The sequence below is a fragment of the Leuresthes tenuis genome, unplaced genomic scaffold (genome assembly GCF_036924035.1).
Source record: "Leuresthes tenuis unplaced genomic scaffold, fLeuTen1.0.hap1 SCAF_5, whole genome shotgun sequence".
Classification (NCBI taxonomy): Eukaryota; Metazoa; Chordata; class Actinopteri; order Atheriniformes; family Atherinopsidae; genus Leuresthes; species Leuresthes tenuis.
In genome coordinates, this window is record NW_027325359.1 from 37,489,972 (window position 1) to 37,503,134 (window position 13,163).

Sequence of the window (13,163 nt, forward strand, 5' to 3'; positions counted from 1 at the left end):
ACTATTTTAAAGTGAACAGATCAGACTGTGATGTCATTTCATACCTTTAATTCCCATCAGGACTTATATGTATGTTTGAGATTGTTCAGCAGAAGATTTCCTCTCGTCTTTGGGTTTGTTGCATCATCATGGAATCCTTCCCACTATTATCACTGATGTATCATCAAGTTCAGCAGCTTTAGAAGTATCTTTAGAACCTGATTAGTATTCAGACGGCTTCTGCCCAGTTGATCTCTCTGAGCTAACAACAGCAATAGTCTCTTCTAAACCATCAACTTGTATTTTAGACCCAATCCCAACCAGACTGTTCAAGGAGGTTTTCCCCTTAATCAATACTTCCATATTGGATCTGATCAATCGGTCTTTGTTGACAGGATATGTACCTCAGACTTTTAAGGTTGCTGTAATTAAACCTTTACTTAAAAAACCTACTCTTGATTCAGAAGTGTTGGCTAATTATCGACCTATATCCAATCTCCCTTTTTTGTCCAAAGATCTTGAAAAAATAGCTGCAGCTCAACTTTGTGATCATTTCCACAGAAATAATCTGTTTGAAGAGTTTCAGTCAGGATTCAGAGTGCATCATAGCACAGAAACAGCACTGGTGAAAGTTACCAATGATCTCCTGTTAGCCTCTGATAGCGGACTTGTTTCTTGTCCTGTTGGATCTCAGAGCTGCATTTGATACGATCGATCACAGCATTCTGTTACAGAGACTTGAACATGTTATTGGGATTAAAGGAACTGCATTAGGCTGGTTTAAGCCAAACAGATAAAAGATCCAATACAGGTGACTTTGATACATATATGGGTGATTTGCCTTCAGAGCATTTCAGTATTCAGTGGAGTGTTAACTTTCTCTGTTTTGAGTTTAGTTCATAAAGTGTTTTCAGTTTTGCTTGGAAATCATGCGGTTTCTTAAAGGTTTACAGTTTCTCTTGACATATGGCTGATGTGAAGCAGGAGAGTACCTGCTGGTGTGTTGTAACACCTTCACGGCCGATGTAACCGTCCTGTAACCATGTTTCTAACAGATGTGGAGCTGAGGATGAAGCAGCTGTTGGAGAAGAAGAATCAGAGAGCAGCAGAAGTGTCCGAGCTGCTGGAGATGGCAGATTCTCTCCAACGGGAAATTTCTGTTCGAGCTGAACAATACACCTCCTGTAGCTCATAAATACTGCAGAATACTTCCTGTTGTGATACTGTTTTTAATAAATACTGCAGAATACTTTAACCTAAGAAGTGTGTTCTGGTCATTTGGAAATCTTTCTTTAAAACACATTTCAATCTTAATAGTTGGATTATAGAACAGATGTTCTATAAATATTTGACTTAATTGTTTTCTAATATGATTTATCTCAAGTGGAGAAGATAAAAACATTTATTTACAGTGCATCAGATTATACAGAAACATGGCTTCATCCCAGTTAGTCCCTCCATGCACCTCTTGGACAGGATGGGCAGCTCTGGTAGAACTAGAGGGGGGGGGGGGGGGGCTCTGCATCCACATATACCAGGGCTGGTACGAACATCAGTTATTTCACCCACTGCTGCCCTGAACTGGAATTAATGGCTGGAATTACATTATAGCTGTTAGCCGAGCTGTTCCTCGGCTCCGTGGTGCCATAAAGACACACAGGCAGACTCACTGTGAGGGAGCTTTTATCGTGGCTGGGGATTTTAATCAGGCCTGTTTAAAGTCTGTTCTTCCCAAGTTTGCGCATTATGTGCATTGTCCCACCACCTGGGAGAGTCTGACCACATTTCACTGCTTATATTTCCATCTTACAAACCCCCTCAGAAGAAGAACTAAGGCAGTTACCTGGCCTCAGGGAGCCAGCTGCAGGACTGTTTCAACAGCACAGACTGGACTGTTTGAAGTAGTTTGAAGAAATGTCTTGGTGAATAAGCAAATAGAGGTTCATAAAAACCTCTGATAACAGCGGAAGTACAATCAAGAGCCACCACTTCAAATAAAGTGTAACCAGGGCAAACCTGAGGAGAGCAGTCAACGCAGCTAAGATGGACTAGAAAGGAAGATCCATCTGTCTGACATCATCCCAAGGCGAGTGGCAGGTTTACAGCACCTCACAAAGTGTCAACAAGTGCTTTAAGAGCTCCACCACCTCACTTCCTGCCTCCCTCCACATTTCAATCAGCACCAGTTTGTTTATGGAAGAAACAGACGGTGCCATCATCACTGCTCTCCAAACTGCCCTGAACCTCCAAGAAAAACTGACTGATTTAGACTTCCCTCCCCTCACATGTAACTGAATTAAGAACTCCCTGACTGAGTGTCCCATAGATACGCCCCATAGCCCCATAGATACGCCCCATAGCCCCATAGATACGCCCCATAGCCCCATAGATACGCCCCATAGCTACGCCCCATAGATACGCCCCATAGCCCCATAGATACACCCCATAGTCCCATAGATACGCCCCATAGCCCCATAGATACACCCAATAGCCCCATATATACGCCCCATAGCCCCATAGATACACCCCATAGTCCCATAGATACGCCCCATAGCCCCATAGATACGCCCCATAGCCCCATAGATACGCCCCATAGCCCCATAGATACGCCCCATAGCCCCATAGATACGCCCCATAGCCCCATAGATACGCCCCATAGCCCCATAGATACGCCCCATAGCCCCATAGATACACCCCATAGCCCCATAGATACGCCCCATAGCCCCATAGATACGCCCCATAGCCCCATAGATACGCCCCATAGCCCCATAGATACGCCCCATAGCCCCATAGATACGCCCCATAGCCCCATAGATACGCCCCATAGCCCCATAGATACGCCCCATAGCCCCATAGATACACCCCATAGCCCCATAGATACGCCCCATAGCCCCATAGATACGCCCCATAGCCCCATAGATACGCCCCATAGCCCCATAGATACGCCCCATAGCCCCATAGATACGCCCCATAGCCCCATAGATACACCCCATAGCCCCATAGATACACCCCATAGCCCCATAGATACGCCCCATAGATACACCCCATAGCCCCATAGATACGCCCCATAGCCCCATAGATACGCCCCATAGCCCCATAGATACACCCCATAGCCCCATAGATACGCCCCATAGCCCCATAGATACGCCCCATAGCCCCATAGATACGCCCCATAGCCCCATAGATACACCCCATAGCCCCATAGATACACCCCATAGCCCCATAGATACGCCCCATAGATACACCCCATAGCCCCATAGATACGCCCCATAGCCCCATAGATACGCCCCATAGCCCCATAGATACACCCCATAGCCCCATAGATACGCCCCATAGCCCCATAGATACACCCCATAGCCCCATAGATACACCCCATAGCCCCATAGATACGCCCCATAGCCCCATAGATACGCCCCATAGCCCCATAGATACACCCCATAGCCCCATAGATACGCCCCATAGATACGCCCCATAGCCCCATAGATACACCCCATAGCCCCATAGATCCTCCACCCTGACACTCAGCACAGGCTCTCCTCAGGGCTGCGTACTGGGCCCCCTGCTGTTTGCTGTGTACATGTACGACTACGTCCCCTCCCATCACTTCAAAGATTTCAACTTTTAAAAAGCTCTAAGTCTAATATTAATGTGTTGTTTAAACTCTAAAGTCCCTCTAAGTTTGTGTTTTATTTGTTTCATGATTGTTCTTGTTCAGCAGAAATCAGATGAATAAATCAGGATTGATAAGTATCATTTGGATTTAACTTTCTGTCCAGCAGAGGACACTCTCACTCTATTTAAATATATTCTAAATGTCTCTGCATTGATCTCTCTGAGTAAGGATGAAAATCAGAGCTTGGTGGAGAAAGTCTTCAGTCTAGGTCAAATTATTCTGCTTATCATGAACAAATATTCTGAATGTGGTTAAAAACTGCTGCAGCGACTCTCCTCTCATCTTTTTATGGCAACAGCAACATCTTCATGGGTTTTACTATCTGCTGTTCTTTTTAAAGAACATCTATCTACTTTTGACCAAAGTGCTGTACAGAACAAAACACAAATGGGAAAACTAAAACATATGGTCAGAGACGGATTAAAGGCAAAATAAAATAAAGAAGACTTCCTTGAAAGTAAGAAGTAAAACAATAAAAAATACTAATAAAATACCAGGAGCTGTCTTCAGCTGTCTTATAAAGCTAAGAGTTTAAGGTTTGTGGATTTTCTGTTTTAGTTTGTGATTTTTTTCCTTTTTTTCCTTTTGTTTTTATTGTTTGACCCTTTCTCATTTTTGGAGTTATTGAACTTCTTGATATTCTTGTTTATTTGATTTATTTTTCTATTGTAGTCTGTGAACTTTGCTTTGATAGATGAAACTCTGTTGGGGTCCAGCTTAAAAAGAAGAAAAAAGCAAGAACAGAAAACATGAAAGTTGCTATTTAAGTAAAAACTGATTTAAAAGATTAAGACACAACAAAGCAGGAGACTGGGTTAAACCATACATGTCTGTTCGGGGGTTTAGGGTCTATCTGAAGGCAGTGGGGGGAAGAGGAAGTGATGGATCTTGCAGGATATTTCTAAATGTTTGGTTCTGGTTCTGTGAGCTCTTATATTTATTAGTGCATTTATTTATTCTTTGTTCAGTGGTTTGAAGTGTTTGCCCCCTTCCTGATTACCTATTTTTTGTATGTTTGTCACACTTAAATGTTTCAGATCATAAAACTAATTTAAATATTGGATAAAGATAACAGAAGTAAACACTAAATGCAGTTCCTGAGTAAAGGTGTCCATCATTAAGGGAAAACAATACAAAGCTACATGGCCCTGTGAGAAAAAGTGACACCCCCACATAGGTGGTCCCCTTTGCTGCACTCTGCAGCCCCCCCGCCCCTGTTTTAATGACACCTTAGACATTACTGCTTATCAGACACACACATTGGGTCTTGGGGGGTGGTAGCACTGAGTGGCATCCTGTGGGCGGGGCCTTTGGTATGTAGGCTGCCCCTCAATTTTAATTTCTCACTATTAGGAAATATTGAAGAGCCAGAGGGGCGAGGGGAGGGGAGGGGAGGGGTCTTCCCACACCCTTGTTGCCTGGCTGCTGCCTGGGGCGGGAGGGGCCAGGAGGAGGAGTTGTTCTGCTGGTTCGGGTCTGTGGTGGCTGGGGGGCTGCATGTGCTGTGGAAGTGTGTTTATTTATTTGATCTTTTACTGTTATCATTATTATTTATCTATTTATTTATTTTTCCTTATCTAAATGTATGTGGCGCCTGGGCCTGGGTCTGGGACTTGCTGTCCTCTGGCCTGCTTGTGCTGTTCCTGATGGGGGGGCTTTCCCCGCTGGTCACAGCTTCACCACGTCTTGACTCCCGGGGCACTTGGCCAGGGGCACTGGGGCATGCGCCGGCCCACTATGTTTGGCTGTCTGGGGCGCTCTGCGGGGGGGTTTGGGGGCGCTCGGGATCTTGGGGCATGGGTTCAGTGCACGGCCCATGTCTGGGTGGCGGGGGCCTGGTGGGGTCAGTGAGCTGTTGCCCCTGGTTCCCGGGGGGCCTCTGCCCTATGCTTATGGGGGCTCTGTCCAGGAGCTTCCTCTGCAGTCTTCTGGGTGGACGCTTTATCCCTTCGGTGGGCTTCCCGGGTTCTGTGCTCCGTGGCGGCTTCTCTTGAGTGGGTTTATCCCTGTTAAAAAGCTTAGGGGGTTAGGGGTTTTCCCCTTGATAATAAACACAGCCTCATTTAGAAACTGAATTTTGTCTACTTTTTACACCACTGTATAAACACTGTTTTAGTGTTTCGTCCCTTTTGTGAGACTCTGTTAATCAGAATCTAGATTCTGTTTTGGTGTCTTTGCCTCCGTGTGTCAGGACAGAGGATTCAGATAGATACAGGGCAACATTTAAAGAATAGAGCCAATGGAGTGATGTGAGAACAGGGGGACATTTGGTCCATACTGGTCCCAGTTAGGAAATAATAAGGTCCAGTCTGGGTTAAATGGGGGCTGTGCAGAGGCAGAAGGTCTCATCACTCAGGTTCAAACCCTGATCTTTGCTGCTGAGGTCAAAAACTTAAAGTCATCAGTTCTCCACTTAACTGACCACTCTGTGTGCGTGCGCGCGCGTGCGCGCGTGCGCGCGTTTTGGGAAATGACTGAGCGTGCGGCAGCCTGCAGGGATGAGCAGCGCACACACACCTCCCCCTTGGTTTGAGCTCACCTGCAACAACAAAGGAGGTGTGTGTGTTTGGGGGGAGGGGGTCGTTCAGGAATGCCTTTGTCTCCAGAGTCCCAGGGCAGTGGGGGAGGGGGCTACAAAGTTTAAAATGATTTAGGAAAAATCAGTTTCTGAGGAAAAGTCCGTCAGTGACGAACAAAAGGAAAGAAAAAGTGTTGAGGCAGAAAAACCCCAACAGGAAACTGTTCTTCTTCTGTGTTTCAGTCCAAGACTGATCTGGGATCATTTTCATACCTTAAGTGTGTGTGAAAGAGTGAAAGGTTCCCCTCAGCTTTGAATGATCTCATTTTCAGTTTATTTAACTCGTTTTTTTAACCCTTCCTTTTTGTTGCATTAAACAGTTAATCCGCTAGTTAACCTTAAACCGCTGCTCTGTCAAACTTCAGCAGTTAAACTAAGAAGGTTAACCCTGCTGGGCTCAGACTCACTTCAACAGTTAAACTTTAAAGTTAACCCTGCTGGGCTCAGACTCACTTCTTGGCTGCAGCTCCATGCCGGCTCTCGGTTGGTTGGTGGCTCTGAGAAGGCGGGTCTCCGCAGCCCAGAGGCTCGTGAGGTTCCGCTGGATCAGATTGTCCAGATTGTCTGCGGAGTTGTGGGAGTCCGGATCAGCGGGTCAGAACATGTTTGCTGCTGCAGGTTTTCATTGGTGTTTCCTTGGCTGTTGGAGGAGCATGTTCCTGTTGCTGTTGAGTGAGTTTGGACCAAGTTTCTGTCGTGCAGCTGCGATATTTCAGTGATAATTTGGATTAACTTTGGTTTGGTGAAGAACTCTACATGTAATCTTTTGCTTTTATCTGCAAATGTAATTTTACTTTGATCAAAAACTAGATGGAATCTTTAGTTTGTCATGAAAATGTAGATCAGACCCGAACCGAACCGAACCGAACTGTTAAAGCTGCTCTTTCAGATTGAGGTGAAACGTTTATGATAAAAAAACCCGTTTTTTTAAAAAAAATTAAAAATAACAACGAAAATATACAAAATTTACAGCGATGCCTTAAGTTGGGTTTTAGCTGAATTTTATTGATCTGTTATCAGCAGTAAATCTGATCAGATATCAGTCTGATCGATGATTACAGAAACTGATTAAATCACAGTGGGAAATCTGATCAGTTCTCAGAGTTAATGATCAGTTGGAAACTGAAGCTGACTGCATTCAGAAAAGCTTCTGGAAACATTCTGCTAATTCATCCATTTGAGATTATGATGAGGTTTTTGGGACATTCCAAATCCTGCCTGTTGTTTGGAGGAGAGACGTCCTTTCATAGGGCCACTGTGCCTCTAAGGTGTGGAGGTATAACCCTAACCCCTAACCCTAAGGTGTGGAGGTATAACCCCAACCCCTAACCCTAAGGTGTGGAGGTATAACCCCAACCCCTAACCCTTCTAAGGTGTGGAGGTATAACCCCAACCCCTAACCCTAAGGTGTGGAGGTATAACCCCAACCCCTAACCCTAAGGTGTGGAGGTATAACCCCAACTCTAACCCTTCTAAGGTGTGGAGGTATAACCCTATATATATAACCCTGATGAGCTCCTTCTCCCTGGAGCAGGGTTCCATGTAAATGCTCTGACTTTTCAGTCTGGATGTTCAGAGTTACAAAGAACGTCATTTTATAGGGGGACGTTGATGTTCTCAGGTTTTAATATTTCATGTTTTTCCTCATTTGAATGATTCATAAAGTCCTGTTTTTAAAATGTTATTTTGTATTAGTAGATTCTGAACCTGAGATATTACAGTTTGGGGATTTTATTGACCGGCCATAACATTATGACCACCTTCCTAATACCGAGTCGCCCCTCCTCATGTTGACTAACAGCACTGATGAGCATCCCAGGGTATCAGTGTAGGAGAAATGCTCTGATTTTCCTCGCCAACCAACGGTCTGACTGCTTCTTCTTCTTCTGACGCTGTTCATGTAACTGAATAATTATTCAGAGTTGGTGGTTTCGGCTCCATGTTTGAAACAGATAAGATGTCAGACTGCGCCTCCAAAGGGTCAAAGGTCAACATGGCAGACGAGCAGGATTAGCAGCAATGAGCTTGGGGGGCCACAGTTATTTTCATGGGTTACAAAGATGTTGATCAGTCAGTCTGATCTGCTGCTTCCTGAATTCTATCCATCAGCCTTTTGCCTCATTTAGCCGTGTTTGTTCAGCTTTCCTTTGTGCTCTGGTTCTCTTTCAGACGATCATACATGTTAAACTGTCATCTTACTTTACAGTCGATTACAGTTTCTGACAGATTTTGGTTTAGTGAGTAAATGATAAGCTTTTGACAGTTAAGAGTTATCTCTGTTATCAGGGTTAGTTAGGGTTAGTTAACCCTGATAACTAAAGCCACCCTGAATGCGTTAAAGCTGCAGATCTTACAGGAGTTCGTTTCTGCCTCAGTTTGTTCAACTTTCCAACCCAACTCTCCGCTCTCAGTGCTGACGGGGCTCGCCTGCGCTCAGGATGGTGGAGCCTCGGAGGACGATGTCAGACTCCCGGAGTTCAGTGACGTCTGCACTGAGGGAAGCTGTTACCCAGCAACAGGAGACCTTCTGATTGGCCGAGCCCACCAGATGTCGTCCACCTCCACCTGTGGACTGCACCATCCGGAGCCGTTCTGCATTGTCAGCCACCTGCAGGTCAGAAACACCTGGACAGTCACAGCTTCACTGAACTGATACAGCTTCGGATAAAATACTAAATGTGCCATTTATTTCTGTTCTTCTGCTGTCCGGTTGGTCAGCTGACTGACTGCTGCTGCTCTTAAACATCTTTTAGTCGATGCTTTGAGTCCAGCAGCTTAGAAAACAGCTGTTTATGTTCCCCTGAGTTGTAGAAAAGATTAGATTTTTCTTCTCTTGTTGTTTTTTAACTATAAAATAAAAGCAGAAGCAGCTCCGTGTGGTTCTGATCTGATGTCTTTACTGCTGTTTGAACTGTCAGGTGCAGTCACATTACATCGAATAATGGACTGTGAAGTGATGGGAGCCTCTGACACACACATCTGTGGGAAATTTTGAGGACTTTGAAAACAATAAAAATATGTGTCTTTGACAAAGTGTTGGAGCAGGAGAAGGAGATCAGAGCGTATTGAGAACTAAAGTTGTGTCAGTTAGGGCCACAATAAGTTTGGGACTAGATTATCCAAACATACTGGTTTCATCATTTCTTCATGTTTTTGTTGATGCAGCTTTTAAATAAGCATAGAAAACTGATTTATCGATGTAAATATAGAAAAGATTAGAGCTGGACTGGTGTTTAATTTGACAAATAACTGCTGAGCCCAGCAGGCTAAATCCAGTTAAATAAACCCACACTGATTCATCTCATATGAACAAACAACAATGACCAGTTGCTGATGTTTAGGAGACTTATTTGAAAAAGAGTAAAATGATCTTTCATGATGGTGACATCCATTTTACTCTTTTCCCACATTTTACATAAATCTACTGTTTGATTTTCTCTGAATCCTCTCAAAGTAGGAAACGAACAGCATTAGACATTAATCTGACACATCCTGCCGGCTTTTCTTCAAGAAGGGAAGGAAGTTCTTCATCTGCATGTGTTTTATATAAAACTGTGTTTTATCTGACGTCTGCCCAGCATTTAATAACTGCTTTTAATTTAACTGTTTTGCTGCAGGTGGTTGTGTTTCATATTTACAGAAGAAACATCTATTTATAATGTAATCGACTGGGCTGTGTTCCAGACATCCTGCTGCTTCTAACTCCCTCCATGGGGAAATCATTGTATGTTTAAGTACAACTGCTCAGACGCTGTCTTTCAGCTGCTTTAACTGTGATTCTGTGGTTATAAAATCAGGATTTTATCAGAGCAGAGCGACAGGCTGAAATGCTTTAACACATAGTCTAAATGGGCTGATTTTAGACCCAGTTTCTGACTAAAGAAACAGAAAAATCTGTGAATGAGAGCAGCTTTACGGGGAGTTCAGCTGGATTAATATGAACTTTACTGTTTTTACTGAACGATGCAGAAAGATGGAAGTTTGGAGCCTGAACAGAGCAGCTGGACCAGCTGAGTCCAGCTGAGTGTTTCTGTGAGGAGGGATTCAAACCAGCTGGGGGTGCTGGTCCGGTTTGAGAAGCTTCAGTCAGACTGATGTGTTTACATGTAATTTAAAAGATGTTAAATGTTAGAATCATTAAGATAAGGTGGTTTGATGAATAATTGAGATGTTAAAAGTCAACGGGTTGAATTTGCCTTGAATTAGACGGCAGTCTTTCTCTCAGTCTGTGGAGACTCACTGCTGTCCACAGTTAGGGTTACCTTAACCCTAACCCTGTCCACAGTTAGGGTTACCCTAACCCTGTCCACAGTTAGGGTTACCTTAACCCTAACCCTGTCCACAGTTAGGGTTACCTTAACCCTAACCCTGTCCACAGTTAGGGTTACCCTAACCCTGTCCACAGTTAGGGTTACCTTAACCCTAACCCTGTCCACAGTTAGGGTTACCTTAACCCTAACCCTGTCCACAGTTAGGGTTACCCTAACCCTGTCCACAGTTAGGGTTACCTTAACCCTAACCCTGTCCACAGTTAGGGTTACCCTAACCCTGTCCACAGTTAGGGTTACCCTAACCCTAACCCTGTCCACAGTTAGGGTTACCCTAACTCTAACCCTGTCCACAGTTAACCAAACTCAACATTACAGTTTCTAAAGCAAAGATGGCTGGTCCCCTATTATTAAGAGGTCAGTCATTCATACATTTTTATTCATGATACCCTCAATGATGTCACCCACCCTGTAAAACATGTGTTCAACAGGACCAAAGAACCCATTGGACTAGCTCTACCAATGACATCATGCTTCAACTCCCGTTTTTTAGTTTTAGTTTCAAACCTCGGACATATTTCCAGTGCACAAACTAATTTAACACTATTTTATCTCTGTGTTCAAATGTCTTCAGTGAGGTTCGTTCCTTTGTTCTACTGGATGAAGGAAGATGGATGGATAGATGGATATTGGATGGGTGGGGATGCAGAGGCCAACATGGACTGAAGTTGTCTATCCCTATGCTGGTTTTGGGCCCTATGCTGGTTTTGGGCCCTATGCTGGTTTTGGGCCCTATGCTGGTTTTGGGCCCTATGCTGGTTTTGGGCCCTATGCTGGTTTTGGGCCCTATGCTGGTTTTGGGCCCTATGCTGGTTTTGGGCCCTATGCTGGTTTTGGGCCCTCTGCTGGTTTTGGGCCTTATGCTGGTTTTGGGCCCTATGCTGGTTTTGGGCCCTATGCTGGTTTTGGGCCCTATGCTGGTTTTGGGCCCTATGCTGGTTTTGGGCCCTATGCTGGTTTTGGGCCCTATGCTGGTTTTGGGCCCTATGCTGGTTTTGGGCCCTATGCTGGTTTTGGGCCCTATGCTGGTTTGGGGCCCTATGCTGGTTTTGGGCCCTATGCTGGTTTTGGGCCCTATGCTGGTTTTGGGCCCTATGCTGGTTTTGGGCCCTATGCTGGTTTTGGGCCCTATGCTGGTTTTGGGCCCTATGCTGGTTTTGGGCCCTATGCTGGTTTTGGGCCCTATGCTGGTTTTGGGCCCTATGCTGGTTTTGGGCCCTATGCTGGTTTTGGGCCCTATGCTGGTTTTGGGGCTGCGTCTGCAGCCTCAGAAACATCCTTTTTAAGTCTGTTTGAAAATGGGTTCAGATTGGATGCTCGCAGCCTCTTGGCTCCTTCCTCTGAAGCCACTCAGTGTGTTTAGTTAAACTTTGTGTGTGTTACAGTCTGCAGCATTTCCTGTGTAAAATGATCTGCCTATAAGGAAATATTGAGCTGTGACCGCAGACAGATGTTTATCCAGATGTTTCTGTAGACGAAACACCAACAGCTTTGTAGGTCAAAGGCCCGATATATTTAATCCAATCAGATAGTGATTCACTCTGAGGCGTTTTCAGTTCAGACTGTTCCCATTGGTTTCATGTTTGAGGGGAATAAGAACATAAAACATAGCTTGGTATGTTGGTGGTTCACATACTTTGGGTGCGTGTAATTGGTTCTGTCTGTGTGAAGAAGCCGTGGGACTCTGCAGTTAAAACATTCAGAACAACACCTTCGCTCTGTAAAAGTTGCCATATCAGTGTTGTAGTTCTCAGTGTGACCTGATGGTGGCAGTGTTGAGCACCTGCTCTAATGTCCGAACCTGCTGATACCGGTCCAGTTCAGGTTCTGATGGCAGCTGTGGTTAGTTAACCTCGGTTACGTCACCATAATCTGCTACAGACACGAGAGCAGCAAGACTTGATTCTAAAAGAAAAACGTTTTTAACTCTTTCTTCTTTTTTTTTTAGATAAACGCTGAATATGAGGTTTTAAAGAGGCTCTTTCATTAGGATCCCTGAGTATTTGTGTTGTATACTGACCCAGCCTCATGGCCCTGAATAATGATGATGGGAGGAAGATTCAGGGGCTTCGGTCTCATTTCAGAACATCACGAATTTCAAAGCACAAAAAGTTTGCTGAAGTGTAGCTGAATGATGAAAGTTGATCAGCTGAGGTTTCTGTTCAGAGCTGGAAAATCGATCTGAAACTGATCATTACAGAGGGTTTGATAGGCTGCTAAACTATGTGGCCTTTTATCTTCTCTGACCAGCTGCAGGGAGGAATCTGAGGAATTCAGCTCCCTGTTGACTCCTTACCTCCCCCCTTTTCTGTCTCATTGATCAGGAGGAGAAGAAGTGCTTCACATGCGACTCGGCAGCAGCATACGATGAACTGGCCAATCAGACCAACGGTCATCGTATCGAGAACGTCGTCACCACATTCGGTCCGAACAGACTGAAGACCTGGTGGCAGTCTGAGAACGGTAAGAAGTTTAAGCTCAGGACTGTTGCTGGTTCCATCCGACCACCAGAGGTCTGCAGACAGTTCATCACATTAAGATGTCCTGAACAGTCGCTCAGCTTCTATCTGCTCCCACTTAGTCAGCCTGAGAAGCACGTAACTCT

At 44.8% G+C, this 13,163-nt stretch overlaps 2 protein-coding genes across 2 annotated transcripts in view; both read left to right on the forward strand.

Annotated features, from left to right (window-relative positions):
• The window catches only part of lamb4 (laminin, beta 4), a 48,137-nt gene extending 46,945 nt beyond the window's left edge, over positions 1–1,192 (forward strand). The window contains exon 35 of the mRNA XM_072385353.1: positions 1,035–1,192. Within this exon, the coding sequence (XP_072241454.1) occupies positions 1,035–1,174 (140 nt within the window). The 3' untranslated portion in view covers positions 1,175–1,192. The remainder of the gene's footprint in view (positions 1–1,034) is intronic.
• A 5,508-nt stretch (positions 1,193–6,700) lies between these two features.
• lamb1a (laminin, beta 1a) overlaps positions 6,701–13,163 on the forward strand; it is a 37,951-nt gene continuing 31,488 nt past the window's right edge. The window contains exons 1-3 of the mRNA XM_072385354.1: positions 6,701–6,824; positions 8,642–8,844; positions 12,883–13,021. Coding sequence (XP_072241455.1) covers positions 6,701–6,824; positions 8,642–8,844; positions 12,883–13,021 — 466 coding nt within the window. The remainder of the gene's footprint in view (positions 6,825–8,641; positions 8,845–12,882; positions 13,022–13,163) is intronic.